Source organism: Strix uralensis, chromosome 13 (genome assembly GCF_047716275.1).
Source record: "Strix uralensis isolate ZFMK-TIS-50842 chromosome 13, bStrUra1, whole genome shotgun sequence".
Classification (NCBI taxonomy): Eukaryota; Metazoa; Chordata; class Aves; order Strigiformes; family Strigidae; genus Strix; species Strix uralensis.
The window spans coordinates 9675589-9703541 of record NC_133984.1 but is presented as its reverse complement, the minus strand read 5'-3'; the positions used below and the strand labels follow the sequence as shown (position 1 = coordinate 9703541).

General features: G+C 46.9%; 1 protein-coding gene across 15 annotated transcripts in view; it reads right to left on the bottom strand.

Annotated features, from left to right (window-relative positions):
* The window catches only part of MBNL3 (muscleblind like splicing regulator 3), a 96816-nt gene that overhangs the window by 60737 nt on the left and 8126 nt on the right, over nucleotides 1-27953 (bottom strand). For 8 of the 15 annotated variants that reach the window (XR_012630720.1, XR_012630722.1, XR_012630721.1 and 5 more), the window contains exon 2: nucleotides 1768-2765. The exons of 5 other annotated variants lie outside the window; for them this stretch is intronic. Coding sequence is in view for 5 of the 10 variants with exons in the window: in XM_074882719.1 (XP_074738820.1) it covers nucleotides 1768-1941 (174 nt within the window). In the remaining 5 variants the exon portion in view is untranslated. Of the gene's footprint in view, nucleotides 1-131; nucleotides 216-1767; nucleotides 2766-23861; nucleotides 23882-27953 lie in introns of those variants that run through there. 2 more of the 15 variants (XM_074882720.1, XM_074882724.1) reach the window with 2 other exon arrangements.

The window sequence follows — 27953 nt, the reverse complement described above, 5'->3', positions numbered from 1 at the left end:
TGAACCCCAGCTGCCCACAGACTTGGTCCTGCACATCTCGCAGCCCCAGCCGTGCAGAGAAGGGCCAGCACAGAGAGCCTGGGCATGCTGCAGACACTGCACCGCAAACAGCACACACGGGGAAAACTCACCCGCCAGGTGACACTGGACTACAGCGCAGCTCAGAGCTGCTGAGGGGCTGGGGGGCAGCACAGGGGACACCTCCCCAGGACACTGCAAACGTTAGTCAACCTCTGCAAGGGGCACAGTACTACCATGCACAGCAGGGCAGCACTCCTTTCAGTTCACAAATAATTGCTACAAATGTAAACATATTAACATCTTTATTCAAATTATCTGCACTGCCACTGGCTACAATTCAAAAGTTTCAAGGGCATAAAGAACATGACTTTTTTTCCCCTCCGATAAAAATATTTTTGTCTCTCGCTGTCAGCAAACCAGCAATGTAAATGAACATTTGAAAGTCACCGTATAACTAAGAGTCATTGCATATAATCAGATTAAAAAGAGCAAAGCCGAATGCCAATAGGAAGCTTGAGCTTCTTGGTAAAAGGGAACAGAAGTGAAAATACGAAGAAGCCACAAACAGTAATAAAATGGGTAAACCCATGTTAGACCAGATCCAGCCCCAGTCTGAACCTGTACACACATAATTCCACCAGTTCTGTTACTCATTATGTTTGTAAAAATAAACCCAAATCTTTTCAAGCAACAGTTGAAGTTCAAGGGAAAACTTTTGAGCTTGTAAAATTTACCAGATTCCTTCTAGAAACTCAAACAGGTTAATTACTCTGATCAAAACATTTAACATAATGTCAAGAGTTCTCAAAAGTAATCAGTTGTCCATATTGTCTCAGGGTTTTTACCATCCTATTTAAAACACCTTTGAGGAACCACACTTTTGGGAAAAAGAAAAAAAAAGTAGACATTCCTTTCCCAAGACTCACGGTGAAGTGACCCTGAACAGAGATGCCCACCTCCCCCTCCTGTGACCCCACCGTCCCCCTGCCCTGACTCAGACCCCAGGTATTTAGTAATTGAAAGTCACCCCTGGAGCTCCAACAGTGACAAGCAACCAAGAGCCATTTACTGCCTGCAAAATCGACTCTGCAAAAATGAGCACTAGCAAAAAGGCTCAGGTGTAACTCGGACAGGCCTAGCAGAACCATCGTGTTTGCACGTCCCTTGCAGAAAGCGTTTTCCCAACACCCATTTTTCTGGGAGCACTGCTCTCCAAATATTTTGGCTGTTCCTCATCTACAGGACAGCATTAGAGTGCATCTGCGACTCCGTCTCCAGGAAATACACATAAAGCTGATTCATTATCTTAAAATGCTGCTTTCATTTCTGCTTATTCAAAGCACATTTCAGATCCCTGCACCGAATGCGCAGCCAATGTGCTCTGGACACAAATTAAAGCATTGGGTTTCAGTTCTCTACTTTTCTCATTTCGGTTTCATTTGCTGCCCACAATGTGCATTCATTCTCCATTTCAAGGATAGCTATATCAGACCTGAGCTACCATCGCAAAACGCTCTGGATAAAATCCTCTCTCCCCCTGCGATGCCAGGCACTCCAGGCAATTGCACCTGATGTCAGACTCAGCCTAGATTTCAGAAGCTACATCCTGCACCAGCAGCATCCTCCCTGCAGAAACAGAGCAATAAACAGTTGTTCTGCACATCCCACACCCCAGCACGCCGAGCCATTCGGAAGAGAAGGAAAAGCAAGTGAGCTTAGGTAATGCACGCATTAGACAGTCCTCACCTTTAGGGAGTCAAAGCAGGCAATAACTCGACCATTTTCCACATGGCAACTCCGTGATGGATGGGCGAACTTGCACTCTGCATCAGACCGAGAACAAGTACCTCTCTGAAACTCTCGACACACTTCTAACGTCAGCCATTTTGTATCACGAACCAGGGAAACGTTTACAGCCATATTAAAAAACAAAAATTAAAATGCAAGCAATCACACCCTTCTTCAGGGCAATATTTACTGCTGATCTTTTTTTTTCTTCTTTTTTTTAAAAAAAGGGTAAAAAAGTGAATTCAAGTTAAACGTGAAGAAATAACTAACTTGTTGCTTTGGTAGAACTCCTATTCATCAGCACTTAGGTTTTCATTTAAGTCAAATCGTGTTTGTTTAAACAAGAATTAAACATAAAGCCAATCATAAAATAGAAATCTTATCAGAACAACTGAAAATCAAATTAGAGGCCAGCTCCTAAAAGTGCAATTGTAGAAGTTAAAATATAAGTGTTATATTTTGTGCCACTGCCGAAGTTACTTGCAAATAACTGGCAGACTTTCAAAAGAATTCTGTGCTCTCCAGTTAATGGTTTCAATTATTCTTGCAAAAAGCATATGCTGCTGGCAGCACTTCAGTTTGTGGAATGGTCTCGGTCCTCGGGGAGAAAGCTTCGGGGTTTTTTTTTTCCTTCTATTTCTTGCTTCTAAAAATTACGGTTCGCGAGCATCAAAACGAGCAAAAGGACGTCTGAATTTTTTTTTCTCTTTCTTTTCTTTTAAATATTTGCTACATACTCGGGGGAAAGAAAAAAAAATAAAATGGCTGAGCAAACTGCGTGTAAATGGGGAGCCAAAAAAAAAAAAAAAAAAAGGGCAAGGCTGGAGGAGTTGCCGTCAGGGCACGAACCGCAAGCAACGCCGAATTAAAAAGAGAGGGGGGCGAGGGGCAGAGAGAGGCAGCCCTAGACAGAAATCCAAGCAGCGGTGGCTTCAGGAAAGGCACTTTTCAGCAACCTGCAGGAAAAAGAGAAATAGAATCAGCCACGAGCCGACGGTGGCCCCCGCTCAGGCGGGCGCGGGGCTGCCCGGCCCCCGGCGGTGCGGCGCGGCCCCGGCAGCCATTGTCGGTACCGGGGGCATTTCCCTCACCAAGCTGCGCATGGGAGGAGGAAGCGGCCAATGGCGTTCACCGTTGCAGCAGCAGGCCCGGGCAGCCGACCAATAAAAGAGACCGTTTCATAGCGGCCCGGGCTGGTAGCCGCTGGGTTTTTGTGCCCGCCGCACGGAAAAGCGCCTCAGCCCCGCGGCCCGGCCCCAGGGCCCCGCGGGGACCGGCCGAGCCCATCGGTCGCCCCCCGGCAAGGCGTCCCGCAGGGCCAGCAGCGTCCACCAAGCAGCCCTCCCACGCTAGAGAAGGATATTTTGCTCTTTAGCCTTTTTTTTTTTTTTTTAAATTTTATTATTACCCCCCCCCGCCCCCCTTTCTGTAGGAGACGTTCAGGCAGGAAGAGCAGCCGGTGGCTTTCTCGTCTACAAAGCAGAAGGAGCTGCTACAGCTCAGCCCCATAACCACTTGGCATTTTTAAGGTGTTTTATTTAACCCATCGCTAGCTGCAGAGCTGTTGCAGCAGCAGGCTGAGGTGGCACATGAAGACAAACGACTGGGTCACAGTCGCTCCTCTATGGATTTGGAGCCTACAAAACTAAAAGCAAACCTGACTGGGAAACCTAAGCCACACACACACACACGGAAAAAATTAACTCATTGCTCACAGCTGTAGTTTTCCACCAGACTAAAGGCAACTCGAATTACTCTGACTCTAGCAACTCGTGTTATACAACAAGCAACTTTCAATGCATTCCTATTCAAGGCTTCCTTGGCATCCACTAAAATGTTAAGCTGTCCCTAGAGTTTCCCATTCTAATATTAGCTGTACCAGTGCCGCCTGATAGGATTGGGCTGTTTCCAAGTTCCCAAAATCCAGCCCTTTATCTTCCTAAAGTACGGCTGCCCAGTTTTGCAAACACTTGACAGGCGCGGGATGTTGCTCGTGTGACTGCTATTAAGACTTCAAGCTTTCACGGGAGAAGAGCCTTCAACTACAAGAAAAGGAAGCTTAAATTCCTCTTTTATTATTGGTGTGTTATTGCAATTACACTGATCAGTAACTGAAACCTACTGGAGCTGGAACAGTCAAACAATGCTACCAAGGAAGTAGTGTGGGAAGAGGCTGTCATCAGCAGCAGGGGGTGGGGCACAGAGGCTGTTTGATTCACAGATCAAATTATTTCACATTAAAAAAACAACATTCTTTAAAACTACATTGCAAGTATTCTCTAGGCTAATTAGAGCCGAGTTCATAACAAAAACTGCCCAGATCCTTGCAATCCTGCTTGCAGCATCAGTGCAAAGGTTAGTCTGACCCATGCTTCTGGAAGGACCTTTGCATTTTTGCACATCAGGTGGGGAACAGAGACTGCAAACATCAGATTTGCTAAGCATGCTTTAAACTTCAAAGGGAAGGGGAAAAAGCACATCTAGCCATGCACATGTCTTCTGGGTTTTGTAAGGAACAGAGATGTTCTGAATCAATTCCAATTTTGCAAACGGGGCAAATTTATACAGGAATCCCATTCACTGAAGTGTGGGCTCCCCGTCCAAATGAGCTCAGCAAGCAGGAAAAGATGTGCAGAAACCTTCTGCAGGGAGCTAGGGACTGGCTGGGCACAGCCCTTAAAAACGAGCTAGAACAGGTCAGATATGGGTGGGGATTAGAAAGAATGCTCTCTCAGGAGCTGCTCCAAGCAGGCTGAAATACAACCATCTTGTGGATTAAGTGCCTATTCCACAGCTTCAGACTCCCAGGGAAGCGAGAGTCTGTTAACGCTGTGGCCTGAATATGGTGGGTCTGAACTTAACACACAGTTACACCAAGATGTACAAACAGTGTAGTAACATCTGCCACTTCCCAGCCCTTCTACCTTGAGAAATCCCAAAGAATATAACAAACCAAATGTTCATTTTGCTCTGACCCATGTAGCTCAGGAGCACACACGTACACACAGACACACAGGCACATGCCTGCACTAAACTGCTCAGTCCTCAGGATGAAGGAAACCATGTTAATGGAAGATAAGTCAAATGAATCCTACAAAACATTAAACTACAAATATCAAGACATTCAGATACATGTAACATGGTTGATATTTTTCTTTTACAACTCTTAGAGGGGGAAAAAAGCAAACAGAAAACTCTGAAGAAATACTTGCCAATGTCCTGCCAATGGAAACCAAAACCTCCTGTCCCACACCCTGAAGAGCACACTTGTCTGTTCAACAAGCAAGAGCGAGACACAAGGAATGTTCTGTGCCTCAGAAACAACCCATCCTCCTGCAGAAGGACAGACTATTGTCTTAGATTCTGGGACTAGGGCTCCTGTACGGGGGGGAGCCAAATAGGTGAATAAATTTTTAATACCGGGAGCCTGAATTCTGCAGCCTGCATGCCAACCAGCAGAGCACAGCAGCAGCACGCACTGCCCCCACCACTTGTTTGCTGTGCACTCAGCAGAGCACTTAAGCACATGCTTAACTTTGAGCAGGCTGACAATCTTACTGGAAAGAAGAAAACCTGAAGCGTGTACTTAAGTGCTTTGCTGAATCAGGGCCTAAATAAATGAATCTGCTTCACAGGTTTATCAGGGCTGGGAGGCCAGCAAGCACAGGCAGCAGTCATCGCAGTTCAGCTTACATGATCACAGCCCAGAGGAGGATGAGTTAGGCTTTTCTGCAAGTCAACAAATACAGATTCTGTCAATGTTTGGATTGCTGAAAATTCCCTCTCCATGAGGCCACGGGGAAAGCCAAAAACGTGTGCACACGGGGCTGACATCACACCGAGCACTGTATACTGCTGCAGCGAGGCTCCCGTGCACGCCGCCAAAGGATAACACACATCGGACAGGAACCAGCCACTGACACTATAAAGCTTCAGTTCTCCATGTTTTAACTCCTGGCAGCAACCAACTGCAACCGTTTGCACCACAATGCATCCTTGCAATTTCCTTGTATTACCCTCTTTTTTAGGGGGGAAGGGAACTGGCATTTTATTCACTTTGTTCTCCTGCTTATTTCAAATGGGAGGAATAAAAGCATCCATGCCAAAACCAACATACAACAAGGATAAAAAGTAGCTCCAGAAAACACGGGCTTCGTTAGCGTGCAGGAAATACAACAAAGGGTAGGTGCTGCCTTTTGAACCCTTCCCAGCAAGTCAGATCCGTCTGGCAGAGCTCATCAACTCTGCTACCAGATGGGCCAATCTCGTTTCAACAGCAGCAGCATCAAAGCTGGTGAAAGCAGCAGAGCATAGAGAAAAGCCTGTGGCCTTTATCCCTGTAAGGAACCTATAATATCCCTGAAGTCCCTACTCCTTTTAGAGCCTCAGGCTCTAATTGCCTGAGATACAGGGCTTGCTCCAGATGTCAGACCCAGCCTTGCAGCTACTGAAGTGAAGGGTAACAAGGGCAGACTGAGGAGCAAAGGTCACGCCGGGGCTCGCCTCTAGCGGGACTGAGATGCCCTCGGTGCTTGAGGTGATGTGAGGACGAGCGTATTCGCTTGACGCTTGAATTCCTCCTGCTTTCCATGAAACCGATCCCCTTCCACTGACACCCCCCATGGATGTCAACTCATGAGGATGCTTCCTGACAGCCGAGTTCAGAGATGGTAATTTATGTGACAGAGTAGATTCAAGCGGCTCCCAAGTGTAAATGATGCTATTTAAAAGAGAGTGTTTTTTTGTGGGGGTGGGGGGGTAGAGAAGAAAAAAAATGACTCAAGTAGAAGTGGCAAGGTGGGTTCCTTATTTATTGTTCCTCAAGGATTTCTGGGTCACAACTGCTCAGATGAGAAGCAAAAGTGCTGTTGCCCTAACTGACAGTCCTGGTGAGTGAGAATGGCTGCTATTTCCCTTTGTCTGAATCGGAATAGGGACGCTGCAGACAGCGAGGGGACGCTGGAGCTTTCTCAAAGCCAAGTTCCAGCTGTGCCCCTTCTTTAGCCTATGTGATGCTGTTCATGCTCCTCTCCTCAACACAAACCACCAGGCACATGACAGAGGAACCAAGGACCCACTCTCCTGAGTCCAAGCTCAGCTCTATACTGCCAGGCTGCAGCATACTTTACCCAGTTTTGCAAGTTATGGTCAATGAAAGCTCAGACCCAGCCAGCCTGGATGGATGGACACCCTGGGGGCACAGCAACAGAGAAACTGCTCTTAAGCTTGCAAAATTCAGACCTCAAATCTTTCACCAATTCCACGAGAACTTACATCCCACCCCTGAACTATTAACATTCTCTGAGTGTCTAGATATTGTCGGGAGCCAAAAGACGACTTTTATGGCCTTTCCTCAAAACACTAAATTCAGATGGCAGCACAAATGACACACGCAGTCCTTGGACCTTTGAGATGATTCTGTAACCTTGGCTTTTCATTGCACCTTAGTGGGTATGGAAGAGCTTGATGCACCCACGACCCCTCTCCTCAATAAGCCAGAATGGGGAACTCCTCCCTCAAACAGCAGTGAGATGTTTTCACTATCAAACACTTCCAAATAAATGCTGCCTTCCTGGAAACACTGCATGGCAAAGAGAAACAGGAACAATGAAAATAGCACATTGAACTGTTTTGTTCTGAAAGAGAAACAGAAGTCTTTAGGAGAATACCACCACTCATCCACAGCATTTTCACATTCCCTCGGAAAGCCAAGTCTGAGCATCTTCCCCAGTCTTTTCTTTCTCCTCCACTTTCATAGCAGTAATAAAGAACAACACATGAAGCTACATCTTTGCTCTTCAAAGCAACCAAAAAGGTATAGTCAAGGGCAAGATTTTATTGGGGAGTGCTATACTCATACATTTATTGGCAGTGATGCATGAGTAAGATAACCCACATTTGTGGGGAGCTTTCAGAGTCAGTGAGGAGTAAAAATATTTTAAAAAAAATCTCTTCATCTAGGACCCACCAAGCCAGGAACACGATGACATCAGTTCAGTTGGCTGACATTAGAGAAGCTCATTTTGGGCCTCAGAAAAGCCCATGACTGTCATGATTGGATCACAGGGCAGCTCTGCTTCACTTGGGACTGGTTCAGAAGTGCTGTACAACAACAAAACCAACCACAAAAATAACACCCATAAGGTCAAGGTGTGGATCCACCATTGTTTAAGTCCCAATTAGCAAGGCTCGTACCCTATATCACATAAAACTCATTAGTGCTCAGATTCCTATAGACTCCAATTCCTCTGCTGTTGCAACGCTGACAGTTTGCACGCAGCAGGTCTGCCTCCGACATGGGCCGGCTCCCACCCCCCGCACTCACACGGGCTGTGCACTTGGGACAGGAGCCATCTCTGCAAATTGCTGCTTCTCCATAGCTTCTCATTGCCTGTGCACTTAATGGGCTGCAGTATCAAGCCCGAAGAAGGTCAATTTATTTTCTGCTGCCTGCAAGAGGTATTTTCGCTTTCAAATTAGAAAATAATATTCTATTTTTTGCTCTGGCCCTCATACTTTAAAGCAAACACTTTGGGGACACGGTAGACACTTTGAATATTTCCTCTGTGAACATTCTGTACCTGGACACTTTCTCCCTCAGGGAATAGTTTACTTAATTCAAGGTAGACCTTTACAGCTAGAAGAAAATAAACCTTCTTTTGTTCTTCTACCAGCGACTCAGAAAAGGAGCAAGCAGGTTTCCTCTACCATGGCCATGCATGAGAAGTTTCTGTTCAAGGTCTAATCGCAGATGTTGGGGGCCGTGAATCACCAGGGATCACACCGCGTGCCAGAGTCAACTTAGCCCCGAGTGCCGTCTGTTCAGAAGAGGACAGCAGAACCCAGAAGCCACATGTGCAAATAAAACAACCCCCCAATGCTGCTGCAATGGAAAAGCCTTGTTGGCAGGACACAAACCCACTACAGAAGTGGCTGTGTGCACAAGGCAGATGTTTGGGCATGCAAATACCACACATCTTTGTGTTGAAGGAGCCACTAATGCTCATCCTTCTTTCCCCAACCTCTCTCATGCCACTGGCTTAGAGGGACTTTGCAGAGTGTGGGTTACTTACTGATTGTGACCTCTAAGGAGAGAGCAGCACAAGAAAAGATCCTCCTGCTCCTCAGTGGGGAAGGCTGCACATACTGCGTCCCACCTCTTAGAAAGCCTGCCAACCTTGCTAAAAGCTCCTGGATTTATGGCACCCAGAAGATGGCTGAGGTGCTCTGCAGGGACAGCAGTGCTGCCGTCCTCAGGAAAATGGATCATCCGTCACTTGCCTCTGGGTGCTCCTCATTGCTCTCAGCTGCCCTGGCATGACCTAGGCACTTCTCTTACCTGTAGAGGTGGTAGCTGAGGAACAGAGGGGAAAAAAACAAAAGAGAAAAAAAGAAAAAATAAAGCACTGTGACGGAAGGAAACCCTTCACTGCAGAGAAAAAAAAAGTACAAATAAACTTGGGGAACTTTATCCTCCCTTGCGTACATGCAATTCTCCACATTTACACCCTGAAGCAAACAATCACAGGAAAAATAAATGCCAAGTTTAAGGAAATATTTGAAAAAAACCCCTTTGTTTCTGAAATCTACCATTCTTCACTGTGAACTACAGTGCTCCTATTCCCTCAGCCGCCTGAAATCTTCGCAATCTGTTTTCCTTCTTCATCAACCTCCACCCACCTCTTGTCCACCAAAGTTCAAACCTCCTCTCCCCTTCGCTCCTCTCTTCTCCGAAATGCTTCCAGAGGCAAACGGCTGGGAGCTATTTGCCACTATCTGCTGGGAATTTCTAAGCCAAAAATGCATTACAAAAAGATTGCAATTTAAGGAGCTTTTTTGTTTATTTGTTTGTCTTTGAACAAAGTCATAGAAGTTGCTGTGCTGGACCAACACACGTGCTTCAGCAGAACAAATACCTTTCCATAGGGTGTTCCAGGACAGCATGCGGTGCGGTGCTTCAAAGGGAACTTCCCCATTTCGCTGAATAGATTTGTTGTTAGAATAACCACACATGCACATTTTTGTTCTTTTGGGCTTTTGATTTCCTGCCATCAGCTTATTTGGGACCAGTTAGAGGACAAGACCCCTTTCCTACTCCAGCTCTCTGATAGGAGTGACAGTGACCCACTGTGACCCCACACCTGTGGGATATAGGTGTTCCCGGGGGATGCTCTGATGATCAGGCAGCCAAGCGGGAGTTTTGCTTGAGCCAGGCTCCAGCACGGCACTCCGCTCCCCAGCCACCAATACACAGAGGAGGATGCTCCCTTCTGCTGGGACCCGCCTGGCAAATCCCTTCTAGCCTCCTATGGGAGGCAGCTTCCCAGTGCCAAGGGCCAGGGAGCTGCATTAGAGCAGGGTGGCTAACCCAAAAGAAGCATTTCCTCTGCAGTGCAGAAGCAGCTACTGTGCTGCTGTGAAGCAGTGCTAAAATCCCCTCCAGTGCCAGCACCGCTTGGGAGGGGTTAGGACCACAATTACACCAGCTGCAAACACAAAAGGAAAAAAAAAAAAAAAAAAAGAAAAAGTTGGCAGGGATCTCTGAAGGTCAGCTAATCCAAACCCCGTCTCAAAGCACAGTATGCTTCAGAGGTGGATGCTTCCATCTCCAAGCACAAAGAGAGCTGTCTCACACAAAGAGAGCTCAATTGAGTCAAACAAATTTACAGAGGAGACAGGAAAGGCCAAGGCTCATTAAGGCTTGTTCCCCACCACGTAATCGTAAGAAATAGGATCAAGCAGATGTATCCCACAATCTATCTGATTATCCTACTCAGTGTTCAAGAAACCCCCAAGGTCCTTGCCAATCAGATAAGTGTCCGCGTGTGTTTGGGCAGGCCGATGGGGACAGCTGAGGGGAGGGAATGCCTTTACCCAACTGCCCTTCATGGGATTCTGCTGGCAGAAACGACCTACAGGCCTCTCCTAAGCCCCAAGCATGGCCCAAGCCCTCAAACCAAGCAGTATACTCCATTAAGTAGGAGAAATACTGAAACAGGAGCCCAGCTCAGCCATTTGCTGTGCTGCAGAGGAGGCCTGGGGCTTTTGGGAGGTATCAGACTTGCTGCATACACAGAAGACACCTGCCCAGATCTGCTGCTTCAGAGGTGCCTCTGCCCGTGCGCACGTACTCGTGCCTGGAAAATTCCCACTCCAGACTTCTCAGTCACAGAGCCTGCTGCTCAAGGAGACAGATTTTCTCCAACAGGAAGGCATTTTCCATTCAGGTCCCATACTGCATCTCCTCAAAGCACATATGTGCTCCTACACACACACACACTACAGTTTCACACACTCATATGTTAGCTGTCCTACCTGGTGACTACAGGCCTGAAGAAAGAGGAGACAGCATTTGGACAGTGGTTCAAAATCTCTCTCAGCTGCAAGAATTCACAGAAAACAAAAATAGTTTTCCTTTTAACATTCTTTGTGCTGAGCGCTTGGATAAGCCATAAGTAACTTGGCAGCAAACCAGTTTGGTACAAACACAGAACACCAGAACACAATGCAGTCATCACAAAGCCACCGCTCTGGGCCAGACAGTAATTTTCCCCTTTGCACAGGGCAGCCCTCCAAAGTCTTTATGCTACTACATTCAAGTCCATCTGAATCACACGATGTGTTAAAAATGAGGACTCATGCACAATAACAAAAACACCTATCATTCATGGGCTATGTGGAAGGGCATACTGTGCACAAAGGTACTCAAGAAACATTTGTGAAACGATTCAGCACTCGGGAAAAGGGAAGCCTTGACTTACTCCTCAACTCAGACCTCTAACAGTATCCTCAGGTTGCAAATCAAATACATGATGACAGAATGAGACTGAAAGACCAGTAACAAAAGCATCCAATGTATTAGGAGGATTAAAAGAACGAAGTTAGAACATGCAGAAAATCAGGAAAAGCAAACATAGCAACAACTGTTTCCATATGTCAGTGAAAATCCAGAGCAGCCTAGTCCCAAACCCCAAAGGCATTATCATCGTGCAGGTAGTTGCCACAGGTCACCACTTAGACAGGAAAGATGCTCTAGTCTGTAAGTGCCAGACTGGGACCCTGGAAACAGAGGCTCAAACTCTGCTGCAGCCACGGGTGCCACAAGTGACAAGTCGCTTAATCCCTCTGCAAATGGGTCTGTTATGTCCCTATCTCTCAGTGATGTTTGGCAGATAAAACCTAGGAACAGCAATCAGGCATTGAGAAACTACTATAGTAAAGGCTGTATAAGCACTAGATGAATATATCTGTCTCCAACCCCACAGCCATTACAGTATGAAATAGGATACAGGAGGGGGAGCAGAAAGCATGCACACACACACACATATATATCTGCCCCATTAATCCAGCAGGCTGCAAGAGGATAAAAGGCATGTCCAACAACTCCAATCTTGCTTGGGCAGCAATAAGCACCCTCCCAGCATGGAAGGGAGGCACTGCTGTAGTACATGCAGGGGAGCAGCCAAGCCAAGAGGCACCTTGAAGGTGTAAGGCCCAGTTTTGACAGCATATTTTGGCACCAAGTGCCACCTGCTCATCTAGTGGCCCAGAGCTGTCTGCCATGGGACACAGAGGGGTTGGGGATGCACGCGGAGAGGAGCCAACACAACTAAGCCCTGAAAAATGCAAGGGGAAGTCAAAGTCATCCTTGAGGCACTTCCCAAGCTGTTCATAGTTAGTGTGTTGGCCTCTCCTGTCTTCCACACACCCCAAAATCTGTTATTCATTGCTCTTCATCTCACTGCCAGGTGGATGAATCAACTTTTCAGGGACTGAACATCCTCTGTTCTCCCTGAGATGCCTGAGTCATGGACGCCAACTGAAGTCCTCAGATCTTGAATTCTCTCCTTATCTTCCTGCATCTGTAATGTAACAGCCTCCAACTCCTCTCCCCTGTGGAAGTCTCAGTGACCTGAATTACTTCCAGTTTCCCACCTAAGGGGCACGCTTTTCTTCCAAAAAGTATCTGACTCAGCATGAAACTACTGAATCAAAACTCCTCAAAGGCCTGAGAAAGTGGGTTCTAGCTAGCCAGGGCAGATGTACAGACAAACAATGCCTTCCATGTGCCCCATCCTTCCCGCTACTCATGGCCAGCAATATGCAAACAGACAAACATCCACCCCTGCCTGGTTGGGTGTCTAAGCTGACTTTTAAAGTAGCAGGCAAAAAGAACAAATAGGGATGTATTTTCTCAAACCTTGAGCATGCACTCTGAACCACCATCCGTCAGTGCACTTATTTCCCCCCACACAAGGGAAGGAGCTTGGGTGATGGCAGAGGGAAGAGGGGATAGATGGCAAGTGGAGTCTTTGTTTTAATTGGCTGCTGTTAAGAACATTAGAAGGATGTTTGAAGGAGAATGATTACTGGCAGAGTGCAGAGGAGGTAATCAAAGGTGTCCAACGAACTGAATTTATGATATGGCTCAGCAATCCATCACCTGGCTATCATTCCTACGTACATGCACATACATAAGCCTCAAAATATATTTAGCTCGGGGGGTCTGGGAAAAAAGTGGCTGTTCTTGCAACCCCAGCTAACAGCACTTTGCTTCCTTATGACATTTATATGCAATTATTTGAAGCAATTTGAAATCAGGGAGGGAAATCAGTTCAGATATAAAGGATAAATTGTTTTAAATTCTTCTAAGTGTGAAGACAACTTTGTTTACTAAATACATATGAAGGAACATATACATACAGCACAAACTCAGCAGTGGAAATTTGGCTCCCTGCAATTCCCAGTGATACAGATGCATTTTTTCCAGAGGAAGTCCAATGGTCTTATTTGTTTTCACCACTAATAGAGGAGTTCAATGAAATTTTCTATTGGGAAAGTCTAATGAGGTCAGAATAACAGAACAGAGTAACTAGGAAGGAATGTCCTTGCATTTTATATTTAGAATAAGGATAAAGGTGGGGCCTTGCAAGAGGCAGGGGATGGGCCTGTTTTGGCACACATGGCCAGGCTGGAACGCTTGGTCCTGTGAGCCTGAGGGGCTTCTGAGCTTATTTTTGCAACAGCGAATCCCTTGCTGAAGTCAGCAACAAGAGAGTGGAAGGGTCCAGCTGGGAGAAGAGCACAGCGATGCCTGGGGGCGCACAGACAGACAGGGCAGCAGCAGCAGCCCCAGGGACCGACTGCAGCTGGGCAGCTCTTAGCCACGCTCCCCTCCTCAACCTGTTTCCCTTTCTTTCCTGGGAAGATGAGTGTCTTCAGCAGCTCCACTGAACTAGAGATCTCTACTTCTGCACATTAAAGGGAATCCAAGTTACAAGAGGGTAAGCGTTGTGGAGGGAATCAAGAGCAAGAAAAGCCTGATGTAGCAGCGCAGAGGGGCACATGGCGCTGCAAAGGGAGCAGCCAACAGTGTGACAGGGAACAGGATTTACTCTGTTGTTAAGGCTGGATGTCAAAACCCAGTGAGACAGCCTCAGGGAGAGAGAGATGGGCCAGAGTAAGGCTGTGAAAATAAAAAGGAAGGAACAAAGCTAAATAAAAGAACCAAGGCAGAGCGGGAAGCGGCCTGACTGGGATAAACAGGTAAGGAGGAAAAAGGGTGCATTCAAGAGCAAGCAGGCCATGGTCTGTTTCCTGGCACCAGCTAATCTGATTGGCACGGACATACAAGAAACAGAGGCTTAAATAGCTCATGGGAGCAGATCTTCAGCTGGGGAGAGCCATCATCACTCAGCAATTAACTCCCTCCCAGGCCCTGCCCCCAAACCCGAAGCACGGAGCTGACCCTGCCAAGCACAGCCAACACAGAACAAAGGAGAACAAGACGAAGAGTCTTTCTAAGGGTTAACAGACAGCAGAGAACAAGCTGTTCCATGCATTCAGGTCAGGAAAAACAGGACTGGGACTTGACACAGACACCATGCACACTTTGCTCTGCCAGGATCACCAGAGCTCAAGCGCAGGAGCAGCCAACTCTGCCCGCCAGGAATGAGGCTGCAAGGAGCTTCACCTTAAAATCTGCAAGGACAGAGTTAACCCAGGGGAGTATCTGGTGGGGGTATAGTTTAGGGAGCATCAAGGCATCCAAGATCACCAGAGACTAGCATTTCTGCTCTGGAAAGGAGTAAGGGAAGGCTAAGTATGGGGAAAGTGTGCAGGACTAGGTGTAAAGCACCCTTTCACCCCTCCTGTGCTGCCCAGAGCTGCAGGTCTGCTACTTGTGCTGAAGATGTAGCTGGAAACAACCCAGCAGACTGGAACCAGAACCACAGGAATGGTTCAGGGAGGGCAAGCCAATGCTCCTTGACAGGCAGCCATGGGAGGCTGGACTTGCCCTCCAGCATGCAAGTCCTCAAACATGATGTTCCCGAGTGGTACATTGCGGGCAGAGAGGGCAAGCCCTCCAAGCAGCAGGAGAGGGGAGGAATGACCCTCCTTTCAGCTGGAGACAAGGAGCCAGCAGCACCCACAGATGCCCAAGAGTAACAGCAAGGCAGACATGCACAATCTCCCACCCCGATACTCTCCAGCCTCCCACTATTTCTAACTCTGAGGAATTTCTGAGTCTGCTGTGGTTTGCCTGCTCACTATTCTACAACCAACTGCTTGCTTAGTACTTGCCCCGTCTCCCCAGTACTTGTGCAAGCTTCATGTGCCCACACCACCTTTTGGCAAGGACCTCCACAGCCCCACCATGCCTCATGCAAAAGAGGAAGATCTCCTCTGGAGTCCTTGGCCATGATCACGCCCTTATCTCTCTCTGCCTTCCCCTGGTTGGTTTTATGATATGCTGCAGACTGAGAATCCGTCTCTTCCCAGAGACACATCCTTTTAGGGACTTTCTAGTATCAGTGATGAAGTTAAAACCTATGTACGGCAGTTTACAAAGCTTATTTTCCTCTTAGATAAAGGGGAGAGTCAGGATGACACAGACTAATCGTGGGATGAAATGTCACAATTTCCAATCCTTTCTAGGACCTCAATGTAGCAAGTCTCATTTGCAACCTCAGACTTGGGACAAAGCTTGCAATTAAAAAAAATTAACAGTGACCTTGAATACAAGGGCTACAATTTAACTAACCCGCATTCAGGCTTTGTTAACAGAGAAGCTCTTCTGTAGGCTACAGCACAAAGGCACTTTTCCAAAGATCAAGTTACCTCTGCCGAGCTATGTCACGGTGGAAATTTTAGAGACCTTTATATAAAAGCTCTGTGGACACCTCCCTGCCTGCTCTTCACCCTCTGCTCTGGAAGGAACAAGGTAAGCCTGAGCCTGCCTCAATCTATGGGTAAGGCAGGGCTTGCAATTAAGCAATAATGATCACAATCACAATGCATTTTCAAGGGACTGATGACCAACTGGGTGGGGTTACATTACAATCCATTAACCTAATCAGCATTTAAACCTCAGGAACTACACAGCAGAGGCTGCCACCGGGATTATAAAACAAAATGAGAACATACTCTTAAAACATGCGTCTTTCAAGGCTCTGGAGAGCCTTAAAGCTACGTCCTCACAGATAATCACATCACAGGTACAGATCAAGGTTAGCAAATAAGTGCCCAGAGCTAATGAGCCAGTTTATTCCTCTTATCTAGCAGAGAAGTGTTTTTTACCCTCCATCCCATGGTAATGTTACCTTGACAGGTGCAGTGCCCGCAGTAAATACTATGTCTGTCCCATATTCTGAATTATCCCTTTAGGGATGAGAGCAAAGATACATATTTGGGGAAAGGATGCTTCCTACAGCCTCCTGCACAGCTCACAGCATCAGAAAATTAATCTGACTGGAAGAGCAAAGCCTGATACTGCCCCTAAAGCAGAATTTGTTTGGTATCACTACTCATAAGCCAGTTAAACTAGAGAGTTGTTACTCTGGAGCCTTTTCTGCTTATTTCTTTATGGATTATAGGGCAAGGGAAAAAAAACCACAAACTTCAAAGAAATATCCTGGAAATGCCACCTGCCCTAGGACACCCCCTATTCTCCCACTGGCAGTAGCACTGAGCCTAACTTTACCCCTCTCCTCAATTGCTACTCTACCTCTTACCAAAACATCAGCTGCATGCCTTTGCTCTTACTGACTAGCTGGGATATCACTGAAACATGGTGGCCGTTGGTAATTAGTATTTTTAACTTTTGGGGAGTCTTTTGTATGGCAGTACTTCCTGCTGGGGTCAGTTCAAATACGCTGTCCTCACTCCTCTGGAAGGCTGACTCTCCAACAAAAGGACCTTGGGCGTGGATGTCTGTGCATGTGGATGGACCAAGGTCTTAGAAGTGCTATCAGACTACAAAGGAGCTATCGGGTCCAAATGGTCTCACCTCCATCCAGGCAAATGTTCAGCACTGCAGCATGGATTTCTCAGTTTTTCCATCATTCTCCTCTTTTTGTGGTTTTAGCCGCTAGTTCAGTACATCCCCCAAGCTCCACACCATTTCTGCCCAGCTGGGGGCTCTGCCCACAGACAGGAGGGCTCTTTTTGTCTGTATCTTTGTTCTTTCAACATCCTCTAAATATCACTCCCTTAACACCTGATTTAATATTTCAACCCCTTTAATTACACACAGTGGAGATTTTATCGGAAATCTGATTATTGTTTGAAAGTCTGAGCATTTCATCCCAGCCTCGGAATTGATCTATCGACTGCTTTTAAATCTCCCATTTTAATTTAACACTTTATACCCGCATTAATTACATTTCCCATGATCAATACCAACAAACACCGTCTCTGGCCCTCTCCTGATAGAGAGAACTCAGAGACCTTGCTCTACCAAAACTCTCAAGATAGCTTTGCTCTTGAACACAGGCATTTGCAGGGCTGATCTCTCCAGTTGGAGAGGAAGAGAAAGAAAAACCCATGAAAAATAGCGGTACTGAGTAAGTAGCAAGGTTTAGTAAGGAACACCACTGGCAGAGATGCGCGGGCGCAGACCTGGCCCCGGTGGTGGCACTGGGACTGGCCTGGCCCCAGGATGTGGAGAGCGGGGACTCCGGCCAGCTTGCCATCCATCTGTCCCACCTCCATCTCAGCTGGAGGGGGACTGGGGTCTGATGCAGGGAGCCACCACGTACAGGCTCCGTCATAACTCCTGCCCACGCTGAGCAGTGGGTGAGCTGGGCTTGGCCTGTCCAAGAGCTGCACGCAAGCACTGGGGCATAGGAAATGCTAACGGGTCTATCGGGGAAAGCAAGGCATTACCAGCTCAGTATCTCCCGGCATTTAACCAGCCGGCAGGTCTAGGTCCCTCTGCTTGCCTCACTGCAGCACAACATGGAGAGCAAAGCACTTCTCTGATCCCCAGGTCTATCAGATCTCTTACGAGCAGACACAAACTGCACGGACTAATTAAGGAACACACCCATCATGCTGCCTTATAACCAGCCACTGCCCGCTCTCTAAAGTGGCTGCTCTAAGGCGCTGGCAGGGTCTGGCTTCGCCAGGAGGACAATACCAGATTTCCTTCTCCAGGACATGGGAAGTGCCTGAGGATGGTGCTCCTCTTACCTTGTCTGCAATGCATTTGTGTTTCTGTGTTGCAGCTGGAGATTGAAGAAGACAGTGTTCCCAGTGTTGCAGAAAACAGGAATATTTGTCCCTGAATAATTTCTCTAGTATATTAAACACAAGTCATTCTTATGCAAAGGCTGCCCTGTACAGCTGCCAAGGTCAGCAAGACCTTGCTTTATTTGCTGCATAAGGGCTGGCTGCGCAAGTTTTACCTTGTACATATTTTTTCCATGTGTTCTCTTGTCTTAGATTTCCCTGCTGCTAGTGCCTATGCATCTTGCAGTCTGTTCAGTAGGTCATGCTACCTTCTCCATCTGTTTACAAGGACTACCCAATATCCAATCCTCCAGAACAGTCAAAATTCCAGCAAACTGATTGTCACGGTATGTTTAATTCAAAAGACACCAAGGACAATATTGAATAACAATTTTCAAGGAAAACATGCTCCACAGCTTTTGCTAACAACATCAATATGTTTCTATTTTCAGGGGGTCTTGACCCACTATCCACTCATACAGCCATCCCTGTTCACATTCTAGTATCTACATACAGATGATTTTTTTGTGCAAGGATTGCATTCAACCAAATGGCACTGCCTGCACACACAAGCTCTGGATTACAATACCAGCAAGTGTAGATTTCAGGAAGCAGCCAAGTACTGAACAGCCTGGATCTAAACAGATGCTAGGGTCTGAAAATAAGGCCCTAAGCTTTTTAAACTGCAGACACATTCTTACAGACTACAGCCAACGGTTATACCTAGACCGAGGACTGTCCCTCCCCAGTTTACTAATCCTGTGAACATTGCAGGGGCAACAGTCAAATTTAGACATTTGCACAAGGAAGAAAAATAGTATTTTTAAACTGTACATCATGATACTGCAAAGGACTCAAACATCAAGAAACTTTAATCCAAGCAATCCCTTTGCAGAAGAACAGTTAAGTGCCCTACCCGAGGGCAGTGGCCAGGTAGGAAAACTTCACAACAGCCTGCCCTGCTCAGGAAGCATGCTGCCCTGCCCCAGCCTCTAAACCCAAATCAGTGGGGAGATGGCAAGGAAAAGTCTAACACCCTGATCTGCCAGGAGCAGTGCAGCAGAGTCCCCCAGTGACAGCAGTTCTTCCTTGATGGTTTATTTCAAGCTACACCTCACCACACCTGATCTACCACAGCAGCGTTTGGTGGAGCTCTTGCTTATCAGTGTCTGATGCAAACAAGCTGCCAGCCACGAGGAGATCTGGTCTGGTGGGAACAACAAGCCAAGGAGTCCAGGTGAGGGCTCACACATCCTACTTCCAGCCCAGAAATCAAGCAGTTTCAGACATCTCACTTTGCCCCTCTGATGTTGCTTGAACCCCATTCACAAGTTGCAGTTAGTAACACTAATGTCACATCACCCTGAGTATTTGCCCTGAGGGCTACAAGCTCCTCAGGGTAGAAACCCTCTCCCTCTTTATTCTGCAGCAGACTCTGACCTTGGTAGGACCCCACAGCCATTGCCTAAACACAAACCATCATTCAAGCTTAAAACACATACTGGTGCCAGAAGCCTCTCAAGTGGAGACCAGCAGCATTACAATGCGGCTGTGCAGAGGGGTTAAGCAGCACTGCTGAAAAGGGATGCAAACAAGGACTTCAGGCTCTGAGCAAGCACACTCTGCCATACACACAGCTCAAAAGGTTAGCATCACTTGTGAGCAAGAACTGTCTGGCTGAACGTACTGCCTTTGTTAACTGAGAACGGCTACATGATGGAGTGGGCTAATTAACTGCATTTTACTTTTGGGGACCCAGGTTTAAATCCTGGCTCTTGTCACAGCTGAAAATGAATTTAGGGACTACAATGAGAGCCGAGATCATTTATTTTCCACAAAATCATCAAATAATTGCCAGTCTCCTGACAGAGAGGCCCAGAACTCTATGCAAGGACACTAGTGCTTATGCTGTTATTTCCCTGAGTATAAAAGTTATTAATGGATTGATGTGAGCAGTCATCATAGCTATCAGTGCTGCTTAGCTAGAATGAGCACCCAAATGAAGAACTTCGCCATGCAACACGGTGTGTTCTTCTGATGCAGTGTCATGCAGATTGCATGTCCTACAGGGAGGGAAGACATGCCTGGCAAGATTTATATTTTCATATGGATTCATATAACCCTTAAATTTAGAGGGACATAACGCAGCCCTGGTGTAACTCTAGTCACTTCACTGGAAAACCACCGGGGCTGGTTGTGGTCCTGGGGAGCTGAGGGTAATTGCCCCACTTCCTCATAGTTGAAGGCCACCTAGCAGAGCCAGCAGGGAAGTGAGCCCTTTCCCCATAAAGTAATTCTCTATTTTTATCTTGCTAAGAAAGTTTTTCATTTAGAAACCAGAACTCACGCTTCAGGGAGAAGCCAATCACCCTTTTCCTTTCAGATTTTTACCACAGAAGTTTTCATCTAAACAAGTAAACCATTTTTTCACTGAAAGGAATCATCGTGAAAAAAACAGAACCAGACCAGTCCCTGAAGATCTCCCAAGAAGTACAGATAAATTGCATTCCCAGCTCTGGCGGTGGCATGCTCCTTCTACTGTTTGCAGTGTCACCTCACCCCTCTGTGCCTCAGGTCACCCATCCCTAATGATGGGGATCCTCAGTGTCAAAGCACTTCTGAGAGCAACACGCTCAATGTGTAAGTTAAGCAGCAGCTAGTGATCATGAACCACAGTTTTGGACACAATATGCTGCTCTACTAAAGCACAGGGGTTATTGCTTCTGAAGTGCCATCATTCTCCTCTCTCCTCCTCTCTCAGCAAAGAGAGAGTCTCCAGCATTCTCAGCCACCAGCACAACTGAAGATGGGCAGGAAGACGCAACAGAGGTCAAAAGGAGCACAGAAATGTTTTCTGAAGCAGCCTCCGGCACATAACGCTCAGCAACACAGCATGTCTCAGCAGTAGAGCACCTTTCATCTGCACCAAGCAAGAGACCCAGACACTTAACCCTGTAACACAAAAAAGCAAGGGGTGAGTGTTGTCTTCACAGTAGAGTTTTACAGCAAGCCAAAGGTTTGTGTGGAAGGCTTCCCTTGAACAGCAGAAAAGGGATGCTTAAGTCAGACTTCTATCCAAAAAGTCAGGCTCAGGGGGAAGCGATCAGTCAGAAGTCGTCCGTGAACCAAGGAAGAAAGGAGCAGCTGTCACAGTGCTCTGGGGGCTCATGAAGAACATGGGGACCAGCTCCCAGGCAGGGTGAGATTCCCAAGGCCAAACCAAATTCTGCAACTAAGGGCCACGAGTCTCCCCCCGCCGTTATCTTTAAATCCTCTTTACTCCGCAGAGCTATTCTCCACCCTCCTTCCCTTTTAATCAGGCCTGACCTACAGATGTCAGCCTCATTTCGGCTAAGTCAACACAACTGCCACATCTAGGATGCCGTTACAGGAAAAACCTTACTTACACTCTTGGCAGGATTCCAGAGCCTACTTCTTGGTCTAGACCTGACCTCGTTCCTCTTCTGAAAGCTTAATCCTTTACCTTAAGGGCACAGCGAACACACAGGGACTCCAACATGGGCCTGTCTACACTCAGTCTCCCCTTCAGCTTGCAGAGCCAGGAGACTCTCTTGATCACACTGCATAAACACTAACGATTATTGACAGGAGGCTCCCTCAGAACTGCACATTCTTCAAAAACACACATATGTTCAAGAGCCAAAAAGCAAACGCAAAACACACGCTTTATGTTCTGCGAGGTAAACCCCTACCCTAGAGCTCACCCAACAGGATGTGAACCTTCAATCAACAGTCCCTGAAGTTTCCTCGGATGCAGCCCTGGCCTCGCACTGAAACCATAGCCACATCTGATACATCCACCTTCATCTAAAGGTCAGAACATAATAGAATAGTTTGGGTTGGAAGGGACCTTAAAAATCATCTAGTTCCAAGCCCCCTGCCATAGGCAGGGATACCTTCCACTAGACCAGGTTGCTCAAAGCCCCATCCAACCTGGCCTTAAGGCACTTACTCATCCTGGAGCAGAAACACAAGACATCATTACAGGACACCAACTGAACACAAAGGACTTCAACCAGTCACCACGTTACTTTCTAACAGTACCTTACCAGGAACAAACCAGCAACTTGCTGCAATGTTACGGTCAAAGTAAGAGCTATCTTATGGCTCCTCTAGTTTGTCACACTTGGCCTGTTCCTTGCTGTCCCCATCCCGCATGGCCATCATGCAGGAGTCACAGTTTGGAGGTGGATGGAGAACAGCTTGTCCTATCTTGCCCAAACACATCATCTAAACAAGGTACCAAGACTGAGCGGGATCTGGCTCGTGCAGTCTACCTCATGACCCAAAAACCTCGACCCCAGTCACATATCAATAGCAGCAGTGGAAATATCAACCTGCGAATGAGATATTAGCAACTAATCTGTTATCAGCTTATTCCAAGAAGGCAGCTAGCTGTGGATTCAACCTTCAGGCAACAACACAGGTGTTTCTTGGCTCTCAAAGGCATTTACACAGTGTTTTCTTTAAATGTGTGCGTGGGATGTTCAAAATCCCAATTATCTGTATCTGACACGATGCTGAACCAATACGCTCCTGGTTCACAGGAGCTGTAAAAACAAAACCCCACCGAGGCTACGAGGAGCCTCCAGATCAAATTCTCTGAGCTCTGAAACAGTCCTTGAATGTGTGCTGCAAGAAATCCTCCATACAGGTACACCTTTCATATCACAGGAGGAGGAGTGGAGGGAGAGGAAAAGAGATTAAAAAAAAGACAAAAGCCAGATCCTCAGGTAACAGAAAAATCAGAGATGCTCCCTCAGTTTACACTTCCATGGATCTAAGCCAAAGGTGCTTTTAAACTCCTTTTATGAAATATTTTAATCTGCCTTTCTATCTGCCATGTGTGGAAGCTAGGCAGTGCTTTTCAGAGAAATTATTTATTCAGTTTTACAGTGACTAACCTGAATTTCCAGACTGCTTCAAAAGAAAAACTGAAGCATTTCTTTACAAAAGGCAAGCAGCATTAGGCTTCTTCCCCCCCCTTGTTTTTCCTTTACTTTTTTCCTCCACCCCTCATCTGAAATCTCTCTACCTCTTATCTAATAAATAAACAATGTATCTTTCCACCAAAAAAAAAAAAAATGCTCTTCCCTTCACCTCCATGCCAAAAATGTGCTGACAATTTTTTCAGGTTTTTTTTGCTGAAGCCACCCAAAGTGGAATAAATTCTTTTTTTTTTTTTTAAATTGATTTTTCAGTTTAGCCACCTACTTGAAAAAAACCAGCTAGCTTTACATCGCTGGCTGGAGTCTTACAACCTAGAAAAAAATGAACACGAAGCTGAAAGCATGGGATTACCATTGGCTTCGTGTAAATAGGGCACACTACGAAAAACATCCAGTCAAAAGCAAATTACAGGGTCAGTGAAAGTGGCCACACTGTTGCATTAACTGCCTCAATGTTACTTCCCAGATTAAAGAACTGAAAGTAGCAGCACAAAACTCAAACTAAATACAACTAAGGCTCTAATCCAAATCCATCAAATGAAGGACCAGTTCCAAAAGGCATGGACTCACCAGGATGTGCCTCTGGCACCCAGGGGAGGTATCCTGGGGACAGGGAGCTCAGGTAGCACACACTTATCTTCACCGAGGTGCCTACTACGTGCCTGCTACAGGGGAAGCAATGTCACACACACTGAGTCTGGTTTAAGGCAAGGTTTAAGGCCCTTACAACTGCATTTCATCACCAGTAAGCTCTAATTCTGGGAGGTGGAGGGCAGATGTACATTTTCTTGTGTGGAGATGCCCTCCACTCAACCCAGCCTAAGACCTTCACTTACATGACGCTGTGATTAGGGGATTCAGGTCATGAGCAAGCAGATCTCACGCTTTAATTCTCTCTCTCTCTCGTTTCAGTTGCCTGAATCTCCAGGATGAGCAACATCACGTTCTTGCAGAAACCAAAGCAGACTCGCATGCACCAGCTCTCTCCCTCAGAACAGCGAGATGCATGAAGTCGATTGTGACAGTCACACACCCAAAGGTGTAAGATGCTGCTGCTGTGCCATGGCACTCTCTCCCCACATTAAAGGCTCAAAATAACAATCCTAAGGCCAGTCTCACCTCTTTGTCTCCACAATCCAGCTAACAGTACTGCATCAAGTACATCAATATTGTTGCATCTGTATCTCCCCTTGGTACACCCCCCAGGAAAGATGTACATCCAAAAAAACCAGCAGCCTGCGCCCCCTCGCTCTCCCAGAGAGCAGGTTTCCTCCCGAGATCACCCTGCTGAGAGCCACTTTGGCAATGTACAGGTTTAAAACCATCCTAAAAACACCAACACACCCAATATAAGACTGCAGCCCTAGTTCCACTATCCTGTAAGCATCACGCAGGATTAGACCCTTACTAAACGCTCCCAGCATTGCTGTTTGTTTGTGGCAGCTTTCACTAGCTGCAGATGCTGCCCAAAAACACAGAAGAAAAATCTGTGCTCTTAGGAGCTCATAGTCTAAAGGCAGAGGTCAGGAGAAACACTCTGTTCTCATTAATGCAGCTCTATGGAGAGGAGAAAAAAAAAAAAGTCAAGCCTGTATGCTTCTCAGAAGCAGATTACGGCTAATAATACAAAGATTACTGACATTAAATGAATTTAAATTCGTTCTTCTATCATTCAGAATATTAAGTTTTTTACCTTCCTCTCAGTACCACTCCCATTTGTAGTCAGCTTCACTTTCTGCCTACAACAAAGATGTTATATTTGGACTATAATCACCATAATGGACTTCTCCCCGTTGGCAGTTTTGTTGTACTAGGCATCTTAAAAAAAAAAGCATTTGTAGTGTTAATTTAACAAGCATCCTATCTTCCCCTTTTTTTTCAGGTAATTGCTACGTAACTCTGCAAACAAGTTCTGCAGTCCTAATGGCTTTTTTGCCTATCAACAGGCAAGGGGAAAGTCTCACCAGTGCAGCAGCAGTGTTACTCCTGCAGAAGGAGTGAGTGCTGCTCAACCCAGGGCTCTGCCAGGGACAGGGAGCCGAGAGTGCTCCCCAGCCTGGCCACACCACAGCATCAGTGCACACTGCAGGCAAAGGGGACCAGCAAAAAATGTCTGTCACTGGTGACCAAAATTCGATTTTAAATTGGGGTTGCTCCTCACGAACATTCAGACTCTGCTCTGCGCTACCCCTCTAGGAATTAAACATTTTTAAAGCCAGTACCAGCAAACTGAAGAGGGAGCACCGTAATAGGAGACAACACAGTAACGGATTTACTCTCAGGAGGAAAAACTCCTTTTGAAATTTAAAAGTTCCAGTTCAGCTGTATGATCCCTCTCCCCAAACATCCTATTAACAAACAAGTATCTAAGGATGCTTAAAAGAAAGCCATCAGTCAAGCAAATCACCAGTCAGGTGTTTGCTGCTGAACTTCATGAACTTCCCACTAAAAGCTTCTCACACATAAAAGAAAAGGAAACAAACAAGCAAACAAACTGCTAATTCCTGCCTGTCAGCCCCAAATCTGGAGTGCTTGGCTGCCTTCCCCATTTGCTCTCCTGGTCCCCACATTGGGAAGGCAAGTCAACACACCCCCAAGCCCACAGAGCAGGAATCAGTGGGCAGTTATTTGAAATGTAATTTGTGGTGAATTACCATAGCACAGGATCAGTCCATCTCAACTGCCCAGTCCTTTTGTTTCAAAAAGGGAGTTACTGGTGGTAGAAGGCACCTGTCTTAGCTCACAGCATTATGCAATGGCTGTATTAAGCATTACTCTTATTAATCAGTACATAACTACAATTAAAAACAAGCACCTTGCAAACAGCTATCAGTGACCAGTTCAGCCCCACCTGTGCAGACACAGGCCTGCGCATCCTCCAGCTCCCATTTCACCACCATTTCCAGCCAGCCCAAGCACAGGCTGCATCGGCTAGGGCAGCTCTGCCTTCCCGTGGGGCCCAGGCCTCACTCCTGCCTTCTCCCTTGGCCAGAACAAGCATTCAGAGGAATGAGAACAGCAGCACGGAGGAAAGAGTGCACCTTTCAGTGCCAAAACCCATCTGAAGGGCAGGAAATAGCAGGCTCAGCTCCTCATGGCACCCATGGAGGCCAAGGGCACTCAGCACATCCCGGGAGCTTGAGCAGCCAATGGCTCTGCCTCAGCAATGCCCCTCTCTCAAGAGGTTCCCACAATTCCCCCAAATACACGTTCCCTACGAGTTTGCTTCTCTCCTTGTGTGCACTGAAAGTCCTATACATTAGAAAAGCACTGGGTACAGATCCTATGATAGGGATGAATCCTGCAGCACTGTGCAACCAAACACTCTTCCCATCCAGAAGTCACCAGGTAGTGCATCCCCCAGGTTGGCTGAGCACATGGAGATGCTCCAAGATCTGGGGGAGAAACTGTTTCTCATGTAAGCTGGCGTGCAGAATGGTGTAATTGCCCAACTAAGGGCACTCAGGACACTCTACAGCTGGGCTGAATTTACAAATCCTGGTATGCCTAGAGGAACAAGATGGTGGCACTGTACAGAACATAAATAAATCTGTTGTCTGTACTTCCATGTACCTTATGAATGGATCTCAGGGTCTTGTCAGAAGGATAACCTTCCACCTAACAGAGGACACAGAATGAATTCGCCTTTCAGCAGCAGCAGCATCCTCATTCCAACCTTGGTATCTGAGCATCAGCTACAGAATGTGTCATAGTACAACACAGTCACCAGAGCTGGAAAGTCCCCAATCCAGCAGGTCTCTCCCTTCAGCAAGACTGATCTAACCTCAGGCAGAATCTGCCCTGCATGCCCTACTCATCTCCTCAGTCTCAGAAGAAATGTGGATCACAGCTGTTCAACTGACTGCTCTGGAGACCCTGAAAAACACAATGAAGGTGGTCAGTCCTGGGCGAGAGCCACCCACACCACCTGCCCTGGGCAGATCGGTCCAAGGGGGTGGGCAAAGCAGGCAGGGGAGGAGTGGGGACAACCTGCCTGCACTTCTGAGTGAGGTGGAGGAGGCTAGTTGCATCCAGAAGCAGCAGGGGAGGTGTCACTTCACTGCAGATATGCAGGAGGGAAGGGTCTCACTGTTCCTCCTGCAGAGCAGCCCACTCTGGTCGGCCTCATTTACATTACCTGTGGCACAGCTTCATCAAGCACCATGTGGAAGGTTCTGCTGCATTAGCCAGACCACGCCTGGGTGCTCGGGGCACAGCCAACATTAGATCATTACCAAGGCTACACTCAACAAAGGGCACCGCGGTTGCTGTGCTGAGTGTTTCACTGAGTAACTAGTCAAGCCAAATTCACAGGTTGTGGACTTGGTCTGAGGAACAAGCTGAGGACCTAGGACGGAGGCATTTGGTTGTGGATCCAGGAGCCAAGTGCAAAGGCAAGGTGGAGATGCCCACGCCAAAACCTGGGCAGTCTGTCCGAGGGCAGAAGCACTTCACAAGACACCTCTGTGCTCTGGCTTCCTTGATCAGATACAATGCCAGCAGCTGGAGGCTTCAGAGAAAGAAGGATAGACCACCTGTAACCCTACTGATGGCTCCACGCTACTGTTTCTTCTTTGTATCTCAAAAATACCTTTACTGATATGTATCTGAAGATGAAACACAAGCCCCCCTGGGCCAGCACTGCTCATTATAATTTATTTT